Source organism: Tenebrio molitor, chromosome 4 (assembly GCF_963966145.1).
Source record: "Tenebrio molitor chromosome 4, icTenMoli1.1, whole genome shotgun sequence".
In the NCBI taxonomy this organism is placed as follows: Eukaryota; Metazoa; Arthropoda; class Insecta; order Coleoptera; family Tenebrionidae; genus Tenebrio; species Tenebrio molitor.
In genome coordinates this window covers 26,932,882-26,955,460 of record NC_091049.1, presented here as the reverse complement: position 1 = coordinate 26,955,460, position 22,579 = coordinate 26,932,882, and the positions used below count along the sequence as shown (strand labels likewise).

General features: G+C 36.0%; 2 protein-coding genes across 2 annotated transcripts; one reads left to right on the top strand and one right to left on the bottom strand.

The window, feature by feature from the left end:
• Window positions 1-1,038: 1,038 nt before the first annotated feature.
• On the bottom strand, window positions 1,039-6,531 carry LOC138128069 (alpha-tocopherol transfer protein-like). Its single transcript, XM_069044271.1, has 5 exons — window positions 6,372-6,531; window positions 2,496-2,644; window positions 1,981-2,140; window positions 1,461-1,930; window positions 1,039-1,403 (listed from the first exon to the last, which is right to left on the bottom strand). Exons 2-5 carry the CDS (start codon window positions 2,635-2,637, stop codon window positions 1,252-1,254), a joined length of 924 nt encoding a protein of 307 aa, XP_068900372.1. The 5' UTR covers window positions 2,638-2,644; window positions 6,372-6,531; the 3' UTR covers window positions 1,039-1,251.
• Window positions 6,532-13,308: 6,777 nt separating this feature from the next.
• On the top strand, window positions 13,309-22,231 carry Orco (odorant receptor co-receptor). Its single transcript, XM_069045007.1, has 8 exons — window positions 13,309-13,397; window positions 16,447-16,619; window positions 16,666-16,937; window positions 18,234-18,397; window positions 20,190-20,403; window positions 20,742-20,940; window positions 21,269-21,629; window positions 21,677-22,231. The coding sequence occupies exons 2-8, from the start codon at window positions 16,447-16,449 to the stop codon at window positions 21,725-21,727; spliced, it is 1,434 nt and encodes a 477-aa protein (XP_068901108.1). The 5' UTR covers window positions 13,309-13,397; the 3' UTR covers window positions 21,728-22,231.
• The last annotated feature ends 348 nt before the right edge of the window (window positions 22,232-22,579 follow it).

The following is a 22,579-nucleotide window of genomic DNA, read 5'->3' as shown; positions in this document are numbered from 1 at the left end:
GAGAGAATCCAACACCTCTAACAATGACGTATCGTATAGTTCACAAGAGTACCCGCGGCTTTGCCCGCAAATTTCAGAATGTTTTAAAATTATGTTTCTACTTTCATGTATTGCTATAAACGCAATAATTTCAATATGAAGTTTGTCTTTTTACGAAGAATAATTAAAACTTTACTGTAGACTACTTTTTTCTCCGACTATATAAACAAAAAGATCAATGCGATAAGAAACTAACACTATGATCATTTACCAATTCATGAAAATACGCCAACATAACACTTTTATTTTCAGTTGTAACCTTATTTAGATCTTCCTATTGTTTGATTGTCTCGTTTGATTTCAGATACCTGCCTTTTGATTTTTCCAGTATTAAGCTATTTGAAGCTTGTTCTGCTTCATTTAAGACATCTTCCGGTAAAACACAATCATTCAAACACATTTTGCGAAATTGCTACTTTTATAAACAACCAAATGTAACTATGACACCTGAACATATCATGCAAACGCGATTTCCAACTCGAAAAAACTTTTTTTGTGCTTAACAGGCTTAAAAATGATAATAGGGGTTGTTTTTTGTGGGTGTCGAAGGTGACGATATACTCAGAGGATGAAATAGAGGTGAAGCGGCGAAGGTGAGGGTATTTACAACTCGAAAAAACTCTCTTTTTTTCTTAACAGGGTTGAAAATGGTAGTAGGGGTTGGTTTTTGTAAAATTAAAGTAGACAGTAATTTTCTTCTTGTTTTGAAGATCAAGTGTACAAAATTTCATCAAGATCGGAGTAAAACTGTAGATTTGCATACAAAATATACAAACAAACAGACATTCAGTTTAGATTACCAATGTTTCCACCAAGCAATGATAATTCCCTGGAAAGTATTATTTTTTATAATTTGCTCCACGTCTATTTTTTTCTGTGAAAAAAAAGTCATCAGAAGACTTTAGAATCAGTTACAAATGTTAATATTATTGTACAATTTTTTTAATTTGTTATTTGGACAATTTTATATTTTTTTAAATTTTAATAATGAAACTCAGCTAGAAAAGAGTCAGTTTTATTGATACAAAAACGGGTACAAAAACTGGAACTTGACTGTGTAAACGACACAAAAGGACAATATAACAGAAAAAAAAATGACTAAGTTTACATCGTACCTAATAATGCCAAAAAATAGATCGATTTGATTGTGAACGTGCCAAAAATAAAGAATTTTTACTTTGGTCCCACGAAAGATCTATTCTGACCCATCATCTAGTCGATGGTCAATTGTCTAAAACTACCATCCAGACCGAAGAGGTCCTCGTAGTTGGTGGGCTTGCCTGGACGCTTGGACTCGTCGGCTTTGATGCTCTCTTGTTCTTTGAACCAAGGGGTGTACTCTGCCAGAGTCTTCATCCATTGAGCTGCAAAAGGAAATCGTTGTTATTATCGGAGAAAAATTATGTGAACACTGTGTATACCGTTGAAATCGTCAATCTTGCCAGCTGTGCCGCCGTACTCCTCTGGCAGGATGTCCTTCGGGACGAACTTGTACAAGGACTCCATGTCCGAATGGATGTGGATGCGGTTGCGGATCTTCTCCTTGATGAAGGGCTTCACCCAGTTAATGATGGTGTCGACGATGGGCGACGCGTTCACCACGTGCACCTCCTTCAGCTTGACCGGGTAGGCTTCTTGGACGCACACCAGGAACTTCTTGACGATGGTGGGCGTGATCTTCGAGAAGTGATTAACGGAGGCGACGCTGGCGTCCAAAATGAAGACATCTCCGGCGACTCCGACCTCCTCGGCGGCGAGCCGCACGTCCCCGATCATGAGCGCGATCTTCATGACGTCGGCGATGTTGGGCGTCTCGAAGTCCTTGATGGCGGCGCGCATGATGGTGACGCGTTTGCCGTCGGGGGTCAGGCCCGGGAGGGGCGGACCTTGCCTGCAACAACCAAATGAAGAGACTAACCAGCCGCCAGGGGGGAAGCTTACGCGATCTTGGAAATCTCCTGGAGCTCGGAGCGCGAGATGTCGCGGTTGGTGAAGAACTCGGGGATGGCGGCGCGCATCGTGAAGTACATGTCCAGCTTGCGCTTGCACTTTTCCAAGGAAAACTTGCAGCCGCGCAGGAAGGTCATGATGCGCTGCTCATCTACAAAAGATTTTCATTCGTGGAGAATTGATAACAAGGTGCGAATGAAGTTGATTTTAGTGAGAGAATTGATAAGAAAGTGTGGACGAGATGCTCAAAATCGCTAATTGGCTTTGTTATGTGCAACGCAATTAGGCGATGAAGAAAGTTTGAATGTGATTGTTACGTCACTCGGTTTCTACAACAAATTGAAGAGTTTCGTCACAGTGTGTTATTCAAACACACTTCCTCAGGACTTGAGCAAACCGAAAGCAAAGCAATCGCAAATAAATACTTTTGACTCGTTCCTCGTCCATTTTGAATGTCTCGACATTCCTACCTCATTCCAACTTTGTTATCTTTGCTTCCGGCTTACCCCAAGTGTCAGGCAGATGTGGCTGCTTCTGGAGCCAGTCCTTGATGGCCTGGAGGTCGCTGTCTCTAGTGTTGACATCTTCGTTGAGTTCTTTTCTGATGTGGATCTGGAGTTCGGGGCTGGGCTGGACCAGAAGCGACATGGTGTTCCTGCAAGGATCTTCGGAATCAGACAGGGATCGATTAAACCCCATAAAAAATAAACGTGTCTTCTATTAATGCATAATTGATTGGAATATAGCCTGGCTCGTTACTGTGAATAATTCAGGGGCTACACCTCTGGACACGTCACGTTACAATTTTTTCCGCCGCTGCTGAAGAGCAAAAGTGCTAACAGGCTTGCACAATAATCGCATTGCGTGACGCAGCGTTCTTCTGTTTTTCTTCGATTACGCAACCGTTTTTTCGGGGAAACCGAATCTCTGCTCCGGTTTGTGGGTTTAGAAAGTCATAGAAACTACGATTATTAGGCGAATGAGTCAGATAATGGGTGTACAGGGTGGCCCTGGAAAATACGCCGGAAGCGACGGGGAAATCGGTACCGTTTCGTAAGATGTGTGAAACGACGCTTTACCAGCGTACAGAGCGGCTCAAGATTTTATCTATTACAGTGTTTGTAAAAAGTAATATAAAGTCTATTAAAAATTGCAAAAAATCAGTTTAAAAAAAATTACAAAAACCTGAGTCTTCGTTTCATTGATAAACTGTTTTTACGATAATCTTCTGTTACTAGATATTATAATCATCATCCTTATTATTACTATTGTTATAATTATCAAGAGAATCTAAGGAATCAGTTTGTTTGAGAACCGCTGAAAAATTTCAAATTTGGCGCGCAGTTTTGACGTACCACCAACTTAAATGTCAAGATTTTCTCCCAGGTGATTTGCAAGACGCCGAGTACTTCTTCGTAGCTGCTTTTCAATTTCGTGAAGAATTTCTTCTTCTGCAACTAAATTGGGATCTTCTCGTGATCGTGCTTATTGATTTCGAAACACCCGAAATCGCGAAGATGCTGCACAACGTTTACAAAGGTTCGTGCACTGGGAAATCTCTGACCGTAGATTTGTCATAGATCAAAACCATATTAGTTTTCTTCAGGTTGGTGAGAACCATTTGTGATTTAAATTGAGGTTAAGATTGAGGTTCTTGTCAAAGTGACTTAATTTTGAATTAAATGACAACAAAAAAGTCTATTATGATTTTTTTTGACACCTTTTTTCATAAAATTTAGTGACTCCCAAACTTTTTTTGAAAAACTTTTAGCCTCTTTTTCTGGAAAAATATCAACATTTGTATAAGATATTATTGGTTCAATCGTTACGTATTGTGGAGTTCTACCACTCGTTAAAATATCTGCATAACTTTCAAAGTCACCCTGTATAATATTTATATAATTGTACAGTAATAAATACAATATTAAAAATTGTGCATTTTTTTAGAAACACCTAGCATATAAAATGAACTCTCTTGAAAAACAAAAACAAATCATATACAGAGTTGCTTCGTTGAACATTAAACTAGACCAGTTTTTTTAAATATACCGAAAGTTTTTTGAGCTTTTTATTAGTTTTTTGAGAATATACCTTTAATTACTTTTTTCAAATATCTAAATCCCATTCATTTCAACTATTGAAATTAAAAAAAAAAAAAAAACTGCAAGGTTACTTGAATTGCAGGATAATCTTTGTTTTTGTGTCACTGTTATTATAAAAAAAAAAAAAAAAATATTATTTATTTCAAAATCTCCACTTTTCAATTTTCCTAATACAATAATAAAAATTACAATAGGTAAGTAATAATTAAATGTAATTAAATTAATTAAATCCGGCCTGAATGCCGTGTCTCCGGATGTGTGGTGGGTCGGAACATATTTAATTACATTTGGATTTTTATTTAAAAAATGTAAAAAATAAAATGGAGATAATTTCTCCCAGTTTTTGGTTTTGACTTTTTGTACTTAAGTCAAAATGTATCGTTTTTTTAGCACCCAGTATACTATTAAATTTGTTAAAAAGTATAACCCATTTCTCATCATTTATTTGTTATTTCTGTTTAGATTTGTTCGGTTTAGCAAAAAAAAAGAGGCAGAAAATGTCCAAATTTTTTATAAAGCATATACGGGGTGGGTGAAAAAATGATAAGCAATTTAGAAGTGTTTTGGGATTACTGCAACAGATTTGATTCGATTATAATTTTAAAAATAAATGCAAGGGATTATTATATTTTTCCAAAAATGAAAGTGGCAAAACAGTTTGCTATTTTTAAAAATTGCTAATTATTTTTTATTTTGTAAAAATAATTAAACATCTGTTTTAATATAATATTATTGTTATTGTGCATTTTCTGTTAATAAACCAATGCGGTGCTTTGAACATAACAGCTTTATCTTTTTAATAATAATTATTATACAGTGTGTCCAAAAAGTCTAGAAACACCCAAATGAAAACGTAACGCAAAATTTTTGAAAAAAATCTAGACCCGTCAATTAGTGTTTTAAAAAGATTCTGCTGATGTTTTCTTTTTGGTCTTTTCGATGACCTTGAAAAAGTTATGTTATAAAAAAAAATTTGATTTTTTTCAGAAAATTTCTTACGTAAATTGATTTTTTTTGAGTGTCGGGTAGTAAAATTGCGACGTTACCATTTAGAAAAAATTCTGATGACATAATAATTCTTTCAAGGTCATCAAAAACAGCAAACCGATACCATCAACAGAAAACTTTTTGAAGACACTAGTTCACCTGTTTTTGCGTTTTTCTCGAGCATTTTTTTATTTGGGTGTGTCCAGACTTTTTGGACACACTGGAGAAATATGTACAGTAAAATGTCTCAATAGCGGCCACAAAAATTTCTTGTGAAAATGTCCGCTATAGGGAGGTGGCCGTTATTTAGATTGAAGAATAAATAAACCACGTCGGTTCTGGGATCTTCAAAACTGGCCGTTTTTCAGAGGTGGCCGAAAATAGAGGGTTTATTTATAACGTATTTATAACGATGTGCATAATAAGAATAATAATTACTATACATATAATATACATAATTATTTTTTAATAATTAATAACTAACAAAATTAGAATGTTTAATAACAATTATTATAAAATAATAATTATTATTAAACATCCTAATTTTCAACTTTCTTACGTTACAAAAAGAGTCATCAGGATTACGTTTTGCCTCACTTTTGGAAATTATTTTTGTAATTTTTTTCAAAATACATATTTGCAATAAATTTTATTACATACCTAGTTAGAATTTTTTTTGCGAACTTTATGTGTGAAGAGCTGACATTAATACACGTAACACTTTTTGTCACAATGAATCTTTTGAAAATTTTGAAAAACATTATCAAAAAGGTACTTGTTATGAAGATCTTGCTCCAGTTGCGGTATTGTACGGAGTGAACTAGAAACATTTTGCAAAAAAAAATCTGGATGGTACGTTTATTTCGCAATGTGAAAATTGATTTGTCGTTTTTGGAAAAAAGAAAAATTTTTCACGGTGTTTTAGCCTCATTGATTCAGCTAAATAATTAACACTCGGTCTGCTATCGAGAAATAAATAATCCGACCCATTGCGACTCACCGTCCCCTTCACCCCTTTCGAGGCCACCTATCAATATTAAACGGTTCGACGATTTACTCTACATCAAATATGAATGTCTATCGAACTCCATTATTACCAAAGTTAACAAGTCAATTTAGCAACAGACCCGATGAATCACCGTCTTTTAGAATGTGACCCAGTTGTCCCGATCACCCGATCTGCGTCCGATTGATCTTCCGCAGACCATCCCGGAATCGAGGTCGAAGAAAGCGCCGAACTCGCAGTTGCGTAACGTGCAATATCGGAACAAGTTCGCGACGAGTCTGACTCACCTGATTGGTTCCGAAAAGGGCTCTGCAGAAATTTTAAGGGGGTGGAACACTTAGTGAGACACACTGGATCGTATTTGTGTGCGTCCGAGTCGAAGACTACAACGTGAAAGCCGCAAAAGAGCCAGTCTTATAGCAAAAGAGTGTTCCAGTGTTAAGCACAGAATGGGCCAATGGTCCGTTATCGCGCGCCGACTTAACCAATGGGGGCGCGCTCACGTGACCGTCTTTTGTACTTTCTCCGTCATATGTTTTATTAATAATTTTGTTAATGAGTCGGACTGTTGTTTGTTGGTACCGTGACGGGCTGTTGAATTTTTATGTTTTGGATTGGACCGGTCTGGTGTGGCGCTGTTGCTCAATTTGCCGATGTGACGGTTTCGTTGTTTTGCTTAATTGGAATTGTTGCGTCGGGAAGTGTTGACGAAGCGAATTTGATCAGTTCTTGGTGTGGCTCCAAATTAAACCGGGTCAAAGTCGGCTTGGCACCTAAAAAAATCTAACGCACTGGACCACCCTGTATTTAATAAGTGTAGTGAAGTCGAACGCTGGGCCACTTTTTATCCATTCAAATCGTTGTCAAATACTCTCACGTCTGTGGTTTTAGTTCTCAATAAATCACCAAAACAATATACACAGTGTCTCGACTACAATTCAAAACCCATTTTTTGTTTCCATCTGTACACTCAACCCCCCAAACATTCTAACTACGCTTTTAAATTGTTTCATCTGACGCAAAAGTCACATTTGTACCACAACTCATCGTTTCATTGATCATTACAAAAATAATCCTCTTGGTTCACTCAGTATACTTTGTTCTAAAAATGTAATTAATTCTTACCTCGTCTGCTTTTTCTGTTCGTTCCTAGACTTAATTTTGTTCCTCTCTGTAATTAATCGATAATTGATTGTTGCTTTTTCCCCTCTGTGACTGCAAATTACCGTTTCGATACAATTTAGATTGGATACAAATCAGGAAATTATGCGGATGATGAAAGTTCTACAATATTAATTTATTTTAAGTAGCTGTGTTATGTAAGGCTTCACAATGTGTTGTTTTGATAAAAGAATTCGAAAAAATGAATAAATATAAATATAAAATGATGTACAGGGTGTCCAAAAAAAACGAATCCATAGCCTAATAAAATCACATATAAACCTAAGGGCTTCAAGGCTAAACTCTTGTCCTTTTCTTACTTAATTTTTTTTAATTTTTAATTAGTTAAAAATACATATATTTTTTTTCTCATTCAAAACAAGTACATATCGGGTGTTCATTTGAATGTATCCTCAATGAAGAGTCGATCGTGAACGCACCACGGACTACAGGGATCAGCTGTGTGAATCTAACCTCACTTTTTGCGTTGTTTTGCATTGTGGTGCGTTCACAATCGACTCTTCAACGCCAACTTGGAGAAGAAATTTCAATGAAACCCGATCTATTATTGGAAAATACAGTGAAAATGTGTAAGCTTAAGGAAAATCTGTCCCAACTGTGTTCTAAGCAAGTGCTTTTCCTTAGAAATCCATTTTTGCTCTCTCCCATTGTCATGTTCCCGCATTGACGTTGTTAATTGTTCAAACAAGAGCCTCACTCTCCTTCCTCTCTCCGTCTCCGTTCCTCGGCCTCGTCTTCATCGGCACTTGCGAAATCCGTTAATTCTGGCCATTTCCTCGGCACGAGAGCTCGAACCTAACAGAAACTGAACTAAATCCATTTATAAATATGGTAACAGACATAAAGCCACTCTACCGAAACGTTTGCTTTATTCTGAATGCACACACAAATTTAATTAGATTATTTCTCATTTTACGGCGATGACTAAACCCCGCCAAGAGAAAAAGAGGAAAACGGAGCTTGCATTGCTAATGGACTTCCTCGTCCACCTCATGATTGTTGCTTCTTTTTCATTTCTTCGCGATTGTTAATTTGCGCCATCGATCGACTAGGCCCGCGATTTTTCCTAATTGGGAGAATTCGAAATTTAATTAGCGGACGATTAAATTTTCATTAGACGAAATCGCGTGAATTATTTATCGTTGGCTTAATTGCATTTATCATTCGACAAGATTCGCTAAATGTGGAGGAAGTGGCGCGTTGGCTGACTCCTGGTGCGGAAAAGAGTCCAGCGAAGGTCACCGAAATCGGTCGCAGGATAATCGAGTGAAAAATCGAAAGTGGGAATGAAAATTAATTTTCTAACGAGGGGAACGGGCAGGGACTTAATGAATTAATTAAACGGGGAACGACGGATTTTATAATTAGGTGTTTCAGCTGGTACCAACATTGCGACGAGGCTTGTTCGAGGAAAAGGAAAATTTTCAAATCGCTTACTTTTATTCACTGTAGCTGTACCGTCAAATATCATTACATATTTAATAGTGAGTTAAGTAATTTAGCAGTTTTGTAATAAACTGATATCAATCTTAAAAGCGTTATTAAAAACTTGTGAAAACACCATTGAAATACGTTCGGTAGTTTCTATGTTATAAGTGCCCAAGTGATACATATGTAAATACAACTTTTACTTTTTGTAATGTTTTAAGATATCGCGGAATTGCAGTCTTAATTTTTACAAAACCAGAAGAAATCAAGAGGAGCCAAGTCCTCTAAACAATTAATTGTTGCTTTTGCAGTGTGGGCAGTAGCTCAAACTTGTTGGAAACAGCCGTTTGTTAGTTCTGTTAATCCAGTTGATTTATAAATGATTTAAGGAGTGCTGGGAATCTTTGGGGGAAATAATTCGCCTTCAGGACATTGCAACCCAAACACTAATTTTAGCTAGAAGCAATGGTCGCTTAGTGGGGATTATACGCTGCCCAAGTTGTATAATTTTGAGAGGTGAAACCAAGCCTCATCAGTAAAAAAAATAGTGTCTTGCGTGTCATTATTAAGTAAATTGTTCGTGGCTAAAGTAGATTCTCGGGGAAAATCGGGAGTTGTCCTTACGACGATATGATTTCTGCTTGCTGAAAAAGTAAGCCGAAATGCCACCTTCCGTGTTTTTGGCATTTTCCCGCCATATATTTTTTGAATAACATGTTCCATATCATACTTCTTACATTCTTTTTTTAACAACAAATCCAATTACGCGGCTTTAGCGTCTTCGATGATGTCTTGAGGACGAGACAGCGAGAATATAATAAATTGTGTATAAAACGTAACCTTGGTAACGGCAAGTGTGCTTACTCTGATGCTCTAACTTCGTGAAAGTTTAAATTAAATTTTCAAGATTCTTTCTGAAAAATAAAAAGAAACAATCATTAGTACAGCTCTGGAGCAAAGTTTCGTCCCTTCCTTGGGTAGGTGATTGGTTTTACTGGAAGAGCAAATGATACAGTTTCCTCTTTTGTTGTGCAAATAATTATTTCCTCTTCCACCACTTTTTACAATATCATTACGTAAACTACATCACGAGGAGCTTTTAAACATTCACAAGATTCTCGAAATATCACACAATATTAAAATTAATTAGTTGTAGCTTTATTAATTTCTCGTGATATTACATTTTGATTAGATTTATTAAGTAAAATATTAATTAGTACATTATTAATAATTACAACGTTTTCTGTGCTTCATGGTACCAAAAATTTTTCTGTTTTTTTAATTTCCTTTTTAAATATTATTATTATTAATCTCAAACTTTAATAATTTCCTTACACCAAATACACTTTTTTCCTTCATCCTATCAAAGAGAATAATCGAGACGCGTCTAGAAGTATTCCCAGTCTGCAGGTGACGTCACCAGTTGCAATGGCGTAAAGCACTGAGGCCTACCCGGAATGTTCCATATAGGGCGGCCTCGAAAAACGGTAAAGCGCATCCCAAATAAATTATAACGAATTATTGGTGAGCAAAGGTGATGATTATGATTAACAAGCGTTAGTTGGAGAGTGAGAAATTAATTTTAATTTTCTGTAGTGTGAAGTTAACGTTGTTAAATACAAAATATTAGTCGTTATTGATATTTGAATCAACGAATCCACAGCAGAGTAAACATTACAATACATTATTATCTAGTTATGAATAAAATAACTACAAACTACAGTACAAGTAATTTTAGGTTTATTTTTCTACTGCCTGTTATAAAACGTATAATAAATTGCATTCTCCTGTCAAATTACTATCCTCGATTCTACAAACATGTCTATTAGTTGTTGCGACTAGTCCAGTGATGTCACAGCTTTTATTGATTGTTGATTAAATATGAATAGCGAAAGTTGGACATTTATTTGAGAATTTCTAACTTTACGTTGATTGAAGGATGGAAAATCGATTCACAAATGTTTGCACCGGATACGGAATCGTCGGTGTTCCACAAAGTTAGCAACAATCTTGGTAAGATAAGCAAATTAGAGAAATGCTTAGCGTATCAAGATTATTGTAGAATTATGCGAAGGTACTGGGGAATGTATTCACTGACATATGTATGTGCGTATGTTTGTACGTACGTGCGTATGTACGTATACAGGGTATTTCACGAATGATAATGAGTCCGGCGGAGTTGAAAATGCAACCCACAATACATTTGCAAAGTAAACCTGGATATTGTCCGCGCCCATATCCAGCTTAACTTTGCAAATGTATTGTGGGTTGCATTTTCAGTTCTGTCGGGCTCATTATCACATGCGATATACCCTGTATATATGTGCGTATGTGTGTAAAGTTGATTTAATTAAACTTTAAAATATACAACTTAGTTGATCAATAAAGTAATATATCTTGTGTAAGAATTAAAAAGTACTTAAGTAAATATTTATGGGGGATTTATCGTATGATGGATTGAATCCCCAGATACTAATGGATCAGCTGCAAAACATTATCGAGAGATATTACCCAATAAAAGAGTCCTAACAGAAAAACATCTGCGCTCAGCAGAGCCGAACGAAGGATATACTCGTAATAGATTGCTTATGAGCATTTGTGGTAAAAACACCCCCTTTCACCATCTGGAATCGTATTTATTATCACAACTTTTTCAGAAGACTTCAAAGATAAAATAGTCCCTTAGATATTCAATTCATCAACGATGTTTTGCTCTCCCTAAAGAATGAAACGAATTTAGTTCCAGACAGTTTGTCCCAAATACGAGAACGTCTAATTTTCATCCGAGTGGGCCACGACGGTTAATGTGTCGAAAAAAATTAATCAATGACAATGGAAATTTAATGAATCATGAATAGTTGACCCAGTTTGTTGTGATGGTGCTCTTTGGATTCGAATTATTACAAGAAATTTTTATTCTTATTTGTGTTACAAATTGCGCAATGCGCTGTTGCGTATTTAATGTGGAAATTTTTCTCGAGTGGGAATTGCAACAGTATCTTACGCTCAGATTCATTTTGTAATCTCATTAAACTGAACAGAAGAATTCACGAATAAAAAAAAATGTGGATTTTGTTTTTTTTGTTTCTTAACGCTTCAAACGCGAAAATTTATAATTTGTTTCTTGTCGTTGTCTTTTATTGAATTATTTTTAATCCGTTTCCTTCTTTTCTAAAATATCTGTATTTATTTTGAAACCAGTACAACGAACGATGGTCGCATCGTTACTCGTGGAGTCCCTCAAAGTACTATGTTTGGTCCAATATTATGTTATAGTTATTTACACTACGAGAGAGGAAGGTAAAGCTTTTGTTCACGCGAACTGCATGTTATTTTTCATTAAACCAAATTGCAATTATGCGTGAGCGAAAGATAGTGAGCGAAAGTGAACCTTCACCCACTGGTAACCATGGATACAGACTCACTTTCTAGGGAGGTATCGAACAAAATACATTTATATCCCCCATTTCTTTTTTCTGAAGACACTTTCACCATAATCTGTGATGCCTAAATATAACTCTGCTTCAATTCTATCCAAATCTGCTCAGCGATTGCATAGATTGCCTATTTGTTCAATTCATCAGACATTAGAAGAAACTTCTTCTGTATCATGCTTCACAATTCTTTTGGTGTGCAATAAATGGATGATGCTTCTCTGCTTAGTGATTGCATTGAGTGACCCTTTCTTCAATTTTTGTCCTGGTTTGTAGACCCTTCGGCAATGGAAGGTACTTTTAAGCAATGAAGAAATTTCTTTTGGACCAAAACATAGTTAAGAATTGTATCATGCTTCAAAACTCCTATTTGCAGTTCTTTCTTCTCTGCTTGGTGATTGATCCTTTCTTCAATTCTCGTACCGGGTTACAGACCCATAAGTCGTTAGAAGATAATTCTAAGTAACGAAAGAATTTCTTCTGGAAGAATACATGTCTAAGAACTGTATCATGCTTCAAAACTCCTTTTGAATTTATTGAAATCTATTCTTCCAATCGGATTTCATCAAGAAGAAAATTGTCTTCTTTCATTTCTGTCTTTGCAAGGTCTGTCAATAAATGCACCGAAACTGCTGCTATCACTTTTTCTTCGCCGAGTCGTGTCAATAAAGCTCTTCTGGAGTCACCAATGAAGATTCTCCATATTGTTGAAGAGTCCAAGAGATGTCAAAGACATTTCATTTATCTCCTTTAGCGCTACCCCTGTTGTTGTAACCTTGATCCCTCCCTTGACGCCTCGTTCAAATCACTGTGACACTCTTGCGCCGAATACAGGCGTCCCAAATAAGTTCAAATATACAGAGCGTCCCCTAAACACCGACCTCGACCCGACATCGTCTTCATCGATCCGCCATAAACTCGAAGCCTTATCATTAAATACCCTCTCCATTAGACAAGAATAATAAATTAAATCAATTGATGACAAATCGTCGACTCACCCCACCACATCGACCCTCATCCCCCATGAATATTTCAAGATCTGTCTCTGTAAATTACAGAGAAGAATCATATCGGATGGGTGTATTCCCAACCGCACGTGACCACAACTGTCCAATGGGGTGGTAGCCATCTCGTCTATTGGTCCACGATTTCGGAAAATCGAGTACCCTCACTGCCACCGTGGCCTTCTGACTTTCATTTCAGTCGGTGTTGGCGGTTGATGCGAAGAACTTTCTGATGTGGGTGTGAAGAGATTTCAGTGCATTCAAGGTGATTGTTTGTTGAGTCACGATTTGTCAAGTTGGCACTGCATGTGGACGTTAGGGGAAGGTTGTTTTATGACGTGAAAGGGACGTTGTTGGGAGCGTCGAAAATATGTCAGTGGAAATGGCCAAAAATTGTGTTCATAAAACAAACATATACATTTTGTTTGTGTACTTTGTCTTCATATCGGATCAAAATTAGGTTGAAAATACGTTACGAAGTAACCTGTCGGAAACCATTCGATACTGACATATAATCGACGTTGTTTAGAGATCTTAAAGTAAGATATTGAGACAACAAAGGATTTTTAGTTTGTTTTATCTTTCCTATGTTCTGCTAAAAATTAGTTGACGAAGCGTTAGAAAGTAACGTTTTAGTAACGAAAATAAGATGTTCACAGAAGCGGTTGAAATTTGGTTGAATTTTATCTATAAAACAACATATGTATTAAGAAAACTAAAACTGGGTTAAAGTAGAATTAACGAATGCATTTTACAAACATAAATAAGTCCTGTCCTGTCCCTACTTGCCCAGAGAAATTTTTCGCAGGATTTTGTGTATTTTTTGGAAAATATCTTCAGAAAATCATTTCTGAAAAGTATTTTGTACATACTACTAAATATATTCGGTGGTACAGCATTCAGGCCGGACTAAGTTTCAGTGCATTGAAAATACAAATTGTATGCAAACATCATTTTATCGTCTATTTGGTACAATTATTTTACCTCTTATGTTTAGAACCGTAAAAACCACTTTATTTATAATTTTAGACGAATGATTTTAAATTTGAAGGTTAGGTTATAAAATTTTAATTTAATGCTAGTGGAGAGAACAACCAAAATAATAAAAACTTTTTTATCCCAGTTGAAACTGGTGTAATAGGCAAATTTTATATGTATGTATGTATTACTTGTGCACTCATAACTAAAAAATTACTGTATAGATTTTGATAAGGTCTTCACTGATAGTTAGAGTATTTCTTTAGCTAAAGTTTCAATTCATAAAACATTCACCAGCTTGGGAGGGGGCTAAGTGGTAACGAAGAATGTGAATCTAGTGGGAAAAATGGTGTAGCAAGCAGAGTGGTAGCTTGGCAATGGCGTCTAAAGCATAGTTTAGAGTTTTAATGTTTCGACAAATTTTGACAGCATAGAGATCATAGAAATCAGAATGAGATCTACAGGGGCGAAGTCGGGTTTGAATTGGGCATAAAGAAAATTAGCTAGAAGAAATAGAAGATCTCTTTTCTTTTCATTGATTTAATGGCAGAATATGCTACCAAAGTAGGAGTTATTATATCTATGATTATTATTGAAATTGTAGTCGTTTCTCAGAGTAATTATTTCTAATCGATTCGATCCAATATTTAATAATAAATCACCCAAGTATTCAAAAAAAATAATAAAAGATTCAATAACTTTGTTAAACAACATTTTGTTTTGTTAAAATATTATTTTAAACATTTTCCAACAATCAGTAACATTTTTAAATTCTATCGGGTGTTCATTTAAGTTTCGCCTCAAAGTAGGCGTTGAAGAGTCGATTGTGAACGCACCACTCGTCAGTCTGTAGAGTAAAAACACAAAAAAGTGACGTTAGATGCGAACAGCTGATTCGTGACTTGTAATCCATGGTGCGTTCACAATCGACTCTTCAACGCCTACTTTGAGGCGAAATTTAAATAAACACCCGATATATTCTAAAATATATTAATGAGTGTAATAATAATTGTGTTTATGCAAGAACGAAAAATGTTTGAGAATGTCATTAATTAATTTAATTATTGTTCCCGCGGTTTTCACGAAATCTCGCAGTTGACCTCGTGGATGCTATAATTAATTACCGCTAATGATTTAATTAATTTCTGTGATCTCACGCTTTTGGTGGCATTTTGCTTTTGATCTGGTAGCGAATTAAATCCGCTAATTCAATTAAATTTATTGGACAGATCAAGCAAATGATCGAGATCAATTAAATTAATGAAATCATCAAATCGGCGAGATGAGAGTAATAATTAAATTTAAAGCACGAGATCTTCGACATCAGTTCCGAAAAAGATTGTGCGATTAATTAAATTTGCGATATTGATTAGAATTAAATTAAATAGGCATCTACGAGATCAACCGCCAGATATTGCGAAAAACGCGAGATCAATTAAATTAATTAACGTGGATTAATTAATCAAATTAGATTCGACTGAGGTTAAAAATTGAAAAATTGAAAATTAAATTAAATTATGTACAGTCCGGTATTTCTTGTAATATTTTGTACGAAAAATAGCATAATTGAAGTTAGAAAAAAAAATTGTCGCCGATTAAAGGGGGAAAATGTTTATTTATAATAATTATTTTAGGTGCCCTTAATGAAAACGGTAATTTTTCGTTCTCAAAAACGGACGAAAATTAATTCTTTTTCGGATGCTGAACCGTAGCGCCATCTGTTGGTGTGTTTAGTAAGTTAACAACGAAACCAACAAATAACAATGTCACCATAGATTATGTAAATAAGCAATTGTATTGCAAATAGTAAATTTCTCGTTTTGTTTTTCAAAAAAATTGTTAATACGTATTAATAGATTTATCTATTTGAAAAAGGTAGATACAAAATAAATTTTAAATTTTTCAAATGATGTCTTTTGCTTTGTAGTTTAATTTAATGTGCACCTCTGTCTTTTGTCATGGCCCGTTTTCAAGCCTCGGCTGCGCCTCGGCCAGAAAATTTAGACTCGGACGAAAAAGATGCACTTTTTGGCTTTGGTACACAAATAACTATTTTAACCTTCTACTGTGATGACTGATGAGCATTTTATTTTTTATTTACTAGCATTTTTACACAGTTTTTCATCAATGATTAATTTGCTTTGAATGCAATATACATTTTATTTCTGAATTTTTTTATTATCTTCTACCTTGCACTTTCTTGTTTTGCCTTCGATTGCTCACTTTTTCTTCTATTTCCCATGCCCCTTTTCATTTCCAAAGTTGTCTTTTCTCACTCTCATTTTCCTATGATAATTTTTCACCAACAATAAAAAATATGAATCTTCCTTTTTCAGATGATGAAATTCAAAGTCTCCGGCCTCGTGGCCGACCTCATGCCCAACATCAGACTGATCCAAGCGTCCGGCCACTTCATGCTGAACTACCACGCCGACAACTCCGGAGCTGTCCACACCCTCCGGCTAGGCTACTGCATAATGCATCTGATTTTCATGCTCCTGCAATACGGGTAAGCTTCGCTCTTCTTATGCAGACGCGTTCTGACCTGATTCCAGCTGCAACTTCGTCAATCTGATCTTCGAACGGGGCGACGTCAACGATTTGGCCGCTAACACCATCACCGTCCTCTTCTTCACCCACTGCATCACCAAGTTCGTGTACTTCGCGGCGAGGTCAAAGCTGTTTTACAGGACTTTGGGGATCTGGAACCAGCCCAACAGTCATCCGTTGTTCGTCGAGTCGAACAACCGGTACCACGCTCTGGCGCTGAAGAAGATGAGGAGGTTGCTCTATATCATCATTATTTGGACGTCCTTCAGTGCGATAGGTATTGTACACATTCTCAAATTATTCCGAAACTGGTGGAGCTTTTGGTGATGATACGCTCATAATATCAGCAAAAATGTCTGTTTTTTCTTTCTTTTGTATTTTTAGTAGAGCCATATTTCGCCATATTTTCAAAGACATCTTTTTTTCTGCATTTGTTAGTAAAGCGTTCATTAATGATGTCTTATTACGATATCTTCAAAAATGTCTTTTTTAAATTTTAGATTTGTTAGTAAAATCTTTGATATCTTCAGAAGTGTCTATTTTTGCATTTCTTAGTAAAGCCTTTGATAATAATATCTCATTATAATATCTCATTGTGATATCTTCAGAAATATCTTTTCTTAGTAAAGCCTTTGGTAATAATATCTCATTACGATATCTTCAGAAATGTCTCTTTTTTTGACATTTGTTAGTAGAACCTTTGGGAATGAGATCTCATTATAATATCTAACTGAGATATCTCATTATATCATTATAATATCTTCAGAAGTGTCTATTTTTGCATTTCTTAGTAAAACCTTTGATAATAATATCTCATTATAATATCTCATTACGATATCTTCAGAAAGGTCTCTTTTTCTTTTACGTTTGTTAGTAGAACCTTTGGGAATGAGATCTCATTATAATATCCCAATGTGATATCTCATTATAATATCTCATTGTGATATCTTTACAAATATCTTTTCTTAGTAAAGCCTTTGGTAATAATATCTCATTACTATATCTTCAGAAAGGTCTCTTTTTCTTTTACGTTTGTTAGTAGAACCTTTGGGAATGAGATCTCATTATAATATCTCAATGTGATATCTCATTACGATATCTAATTACGATATCTCATTATGATATCTCGTTATAATATATTCAGAAATATCTTTTTTTGCATTTCTTATTAAAGGCTTTGGTAATAATATCTCATTACGATATCTTTTTCTTTTACGTTTGTTAGTAGAATCTTTGGGAATGAGATCTCATTATAATATCTCATTGTGATATCTCATTATATTTTCAAAAATGTCTTCTTTATTTGTTAGCAGAGCCTTTGGTATTGATAAACTTATCATACTTTCAAAGATGCCGCTTTTCTTTTCATTTTTTCTTTTTTTCCTTTCACCAATATATTTTTAATAAAAATCAAGTTTAAACTGTTTTTGCTTGTGCATTTTTGTAAACATTTATTTACCCAGTTGAACTAGATTTACCATTAACTTTCTTCGAGACTTGGGGGGGTTGTGCAAGGTTCCACTGTAAGACCGCTGTTCTTGACTTATATTCTTCTTTGTCGATTGCGGTTTAGCTTGGACTTCTATCACTTTCGTTGGGGACAGTGTCCACAACATCAAAGATCCTGACAATGAGAATATGACCATCACTGAAGAAATTCCAAGGTTGTTGGTGAAGGCTTGGTACCCGTGGAACGCCATGTCAGGAATGCCGTATTATATTACTCTAGTATTCCAGGTGAGTTTGACACATTTTTCATGTCTTTAAACCGCCAAAAAAGTAGAAAGTCTTTTTGTGCTTCGCCCAGTTCCCAACCTTGACTTCGTCTCGGTTTTCAGTCTCTGGGCTTAGCACAAAGAAACTCACTTCTACTCTTAATGATATAATCTATAATTTTATCTTTGTTAATTTTCATAATAAGTATTGTAGAAATAAGATGAGATAGAGAACTAAAAAACTAATGACAAAAAATAGAAAGGAGATGAAAACAAACAAAACATGTTTTTCTCCATTTCCACTCTTAAATATTACATTCTATACTTTTCGTTTTTCTTTTATAACTTGTACATTTTACATTATTCTTTTATTTTTTCTGCTTTATTGGTGATATATTTCCTTTATTAACCCTGTTTTCACGTTCTTTTTAAAAATGTTTATATTCCTTTTCTGTCCAATTATTTTTAGTAGCTGGTGATTATTTTTTAAAAAATCGTTAATGTATTTATTTTAATGGTCTTAGCTTTTTGATACCAAGAAATTTCTCAATTAACATTTGTTTTCTCTTTTTTCTTCTAAGTTTTTGCACCATAATTTTTATCCAATTTTTGGATTGACATTTTTGGAATTTTTCAGTGTATTTTAATATTTCGTATCTCTTTTGTATTTTAACTTTGTTTATATTTCATTGTCATCTAATTTTTTAATCTACTTGTTTTAATTGTGTTCCTCTATTTTTAATACCAAAAAGATTTTGACCTCAACTGACATTTCTAATTTTCTTTTGTGTTCAGATTTTTCACTTATTGTTTCATTTTGATTTTTAATTCAACTTTAATCTCGTATTTGCATTTTCAGATTTGGTCTTTTCTTCAGATTCTTGAGTTTCTTTTTATATTTTGAATTTGTGTTTATTTCTACTTTTTTAACCACATTTTTTATTAATAACATAATTACATAACATTTTTGTTTATTTAAATAACATTTTTAATTTACAATGCGAAAATTTCCGATAATAATGCGGAATCTGGAAAAGTGCCCCGAATGCTTGCAGCGTTTCCACGTTGAATGGCAAGGGAAATCCTCTCAAAAAGGAATTTCTTAGATTTTGAATCCCCTGATTCCGCGATAAGTCGGTCTCCGATGACATTAATAAAATCTATTGTTTCTTTGCACCAAGGGCCTAAGGTTTCAAAGGCTAAACCTTTAAATATGTAGTTTGACGAAATAATTGAACGATATTTGTTATGTTTGCGTTTGCAAGCCATTTCAGCGGCAAAACCTGAGACTTCAGATGTTTTCAATACGTAACTGTCTGCAAGTGTATCTACGACAGTAACGTCCCAAACCAAAGGTTGACCTTTATTCCACGGTACTAAAGTCATCCCATCATTATTTAAATTGATTTCTCTGCTGTTTTAAACACAAAACAATTATTATCTCACATTTCTTATTTCCATTTCCATTCTACTTTCTCATTTTTGTCTTTCATCTCAATTTCTTATATCAACATTTATCTAATTTTTAGTTTTCAAATTTTTCTTCCCTTTTGACTCCTTTTACATTTTACATTTTTTCTTCTTTATACCATCATTTTTATTCAGTGTTTACTTTCTAAATTTATCTTGTTTGTAAACTGTCTCTGCTTTACATAATTATTGTTGTTATTTTCATATTTTTTACAATCAATTTATTTAGTCAGTGATTTTATTTTTCTTTGGTCTTATTCTTTGTTTTCAGCGTTTTTTAATTTTATTTACATTCTTCAGTCCACCACGTACAAAGCTCCACCTTCATTCTTAACTTTCCACAGGTCTATTACGTCTTTTTCGCACTGTCCCACGCGAATCTCTTGGACAGCCTCTTCTGTTCATGGTTGATATTCGCCTGCGAACAACTGCAACACCTGAAGGAAATCATGAAGCCTCTGATGGAGCTTTCGGCGTCCTTGGACACTTACGTGCCCAAGAGTGCCGACTTGTTCCGAGCCCCGAGCGCCACATCCCAAGACAATCTCATCGAAAATGGTAAACCAAAAAATTTTCGAAAAAATGCAAACACACCAAAAGTGATTTCGGAAAAAGAACGTGACCAACGAGAAGATCAACATCTTGGTCCTCTAATTACACGAATTTATTTTTTGAAAAATTATTTGACTCAAAAACAAAAATTTTGGATTTCAAGAGTGATTCTCTGGATAACTTTCAAGTTTAAAAACTCTGTGATCTGATTCTGATTTGAAAACTTCTTAACCCAACGCGGTATTTTTTTCTCCGAATTTTGAAAATTTTCTAAAATCAAAAACCTCCCACTGCATTCTGTCAAAATTTGACTTAGCTTACTTAAGCCACCGTTTAAATTGCAGACTACAACACCAAGAACGAAGACCTGAAAGGCGTGTACAGCACCCGCCAAGAACTCGGCGGGCACTTCCGCGGCGGCGCCTTGCAGAACTTCGGCGGTGTCGGCGGCGGCGTCGGTCCCAACGGCCTCACCAAGAAGCAAGAACTGATGGTGCGGTCGGCCATCAAGTACTGGGTAGAGCGACACAAACACGTCGTCAGGTAGATCGATAACTTTACATTTTTATAACCGTGGGAAGAACAACGGACGCCTCGCTCCTTTTAGAACCATTAAAAATGCAACAAGTATTGATTGATTTTTCTATCAGCGATCGAGGACTAATTAATTATTAAAACGCGACGTTTTAAACCCATATTCGTCGATTTTAATTTTTAACAGGGCGAGGGGCGTGCTCTGGGGTTTGTTGGACTCAGGGTGAACCAAAAATGACCTCGCGGTCACCCCTGAAGAGCGAAAAGTATTCATTTATTTCAAATGTCAATGTTGCAAAATTTGCTGTCAAAAATTTTAGTGATTTGTGTTTGTCAGGTTGGTCACTGCTATCGGTGACGCTTACGGCGTGGCCCTCCTCCTGCACATGTTGACCTCAACAATCATGCTGACCCTGTTGGCGTATCAAGCGACCAAGATCACGGGGGTGGACAAGTACGCCGCCACCGTGATCGGCTACCTCCTCTTCGCCCTGGCCCAAGTGTTTCACTTCTGCATCTTCGGCAACCGCCTCATCGAGGAGAGCTCTTCTGTGATGGAGGCCGCCTACAGCTGCCACTGGTACGACGGCTCCGAAGAAGCCAAGACCTTCGTCCAGATCGTCTGTCAGCAATGTCAAAAGGCCATGTCCATCTCGGGGGCTAAATTCTTCACGATCTCTCTGGATCTGTTCGCTTCGGTACGTCGACCGCTCGATCTGGTGACTTTCTGACCGTTGGGTTGCAGGTCCTTGGCGCTGTCGTCACCTACTTCATGGTGCTGGTCCAGCTCAAGTAGACGTTCTGTTTTTTATCGACGGCCAGAGGCGCTCATTTTCTTTCGATTATTCAGAGTAACAGTCGGTATGAGTTCCTCTTGACTCGGCACACTCGATTTTGTTACAATATAGGTTAGGTTGGCACGGGGCCACGTGACATTCCAGTGGCACTCAAACTGACTTTTTATATGACCTTGTGATAATTGACTAGTTAAAGTTTTGGAGCATTATCGATGTTATTGACTAAGCTAAGTTTAATGTTAACAATTTTTGAGGTTAGGTCTGCACCTCCAATCAACTTTTCTCGAAAGAGTGCACCGATCCCAGCATTCATAAGTGTCTTAAAATTAATCAATCAGAACGTAGTATGGAGACGATTTGACACTTCTTCAAGTACCTGACGACGGCGTGATGACAATTAGACTAGTGATATTTTTTCGACGGGGGAATACAATAACGCTCTAGCTAGTCCTAGTTATATTTTAACTGATTAACTGAATTTACTGATATAATAAAGTTTGATGTACAAGCTTTTGTGTTTTTTTTTGCCCCGGGCCTACTCGATCGAGTTTAAATTTTATCATGGGCGTTAAGTGGATCTCTTTTGTTTCGATAAATGGCGTCTAATGGAAGGATGGTAATGTCATTAGACGCGTAAAAAAATCGCGGCGGCCTGCTTGATCGCGCCGTGTCAGGCGAATCGATACGTCCCAGTTGGCCCAGGAATCGTGCAAATCCAGCGCCATCTAGAGGCGCCGCGGGCGACGCTGCCGTAAACAATCATCTCCCCGGGTATAACCTATGTGATTGGAATTCAAATCTGTACCGTGTGCGAGTCCGGGCCTGTTTCGTCGCTGGAGCCGTGCCTGTGT

Coding starts and splice junctions, on each gene's coding strand:
- LOC138128069 (XM_069044271.1), bottom strand. CDS start 2,637: ATGTCGCTTCTGGTCCAGCCCAGCCCCGAACTCCAGATCCACATCAGA. Junction 2,141..2,495: donor ACATCTGCCTGACACTTGGG/GTAAGCCGGAAG, acceptor AATCTTTTGTAG/ATGAGCAGCGCATCATGACC. Junction 1,931..1,980: donor CAGGAGATTTCCAAGATCGC/GTAAGCTTCCCC, acceptor TGGTTGTTGCAG/GCAAGGTCCGCCCCTCCCGG.
- Orco (XM_069045007.1), top strand. CDS start 16,447: ATGATGAAATTCAAAGTCTCCGGCCTCGTGGCCGACCTCATGCCCAAC. Junction 16,938..18,233: donor GACGTCCTTCAGTGCGATAG/GTATTGTACACA, acceptor ATTGCGGTTTAG/CTTGGACTTCTATCACTTTC. Junction 20,941..21,268: donor CGACACAAACACGTCGTCAG/GTAGATCGATAA, acceptor TGTGTTTGTCAG/GTTGGTCACTGCTATCGGTG.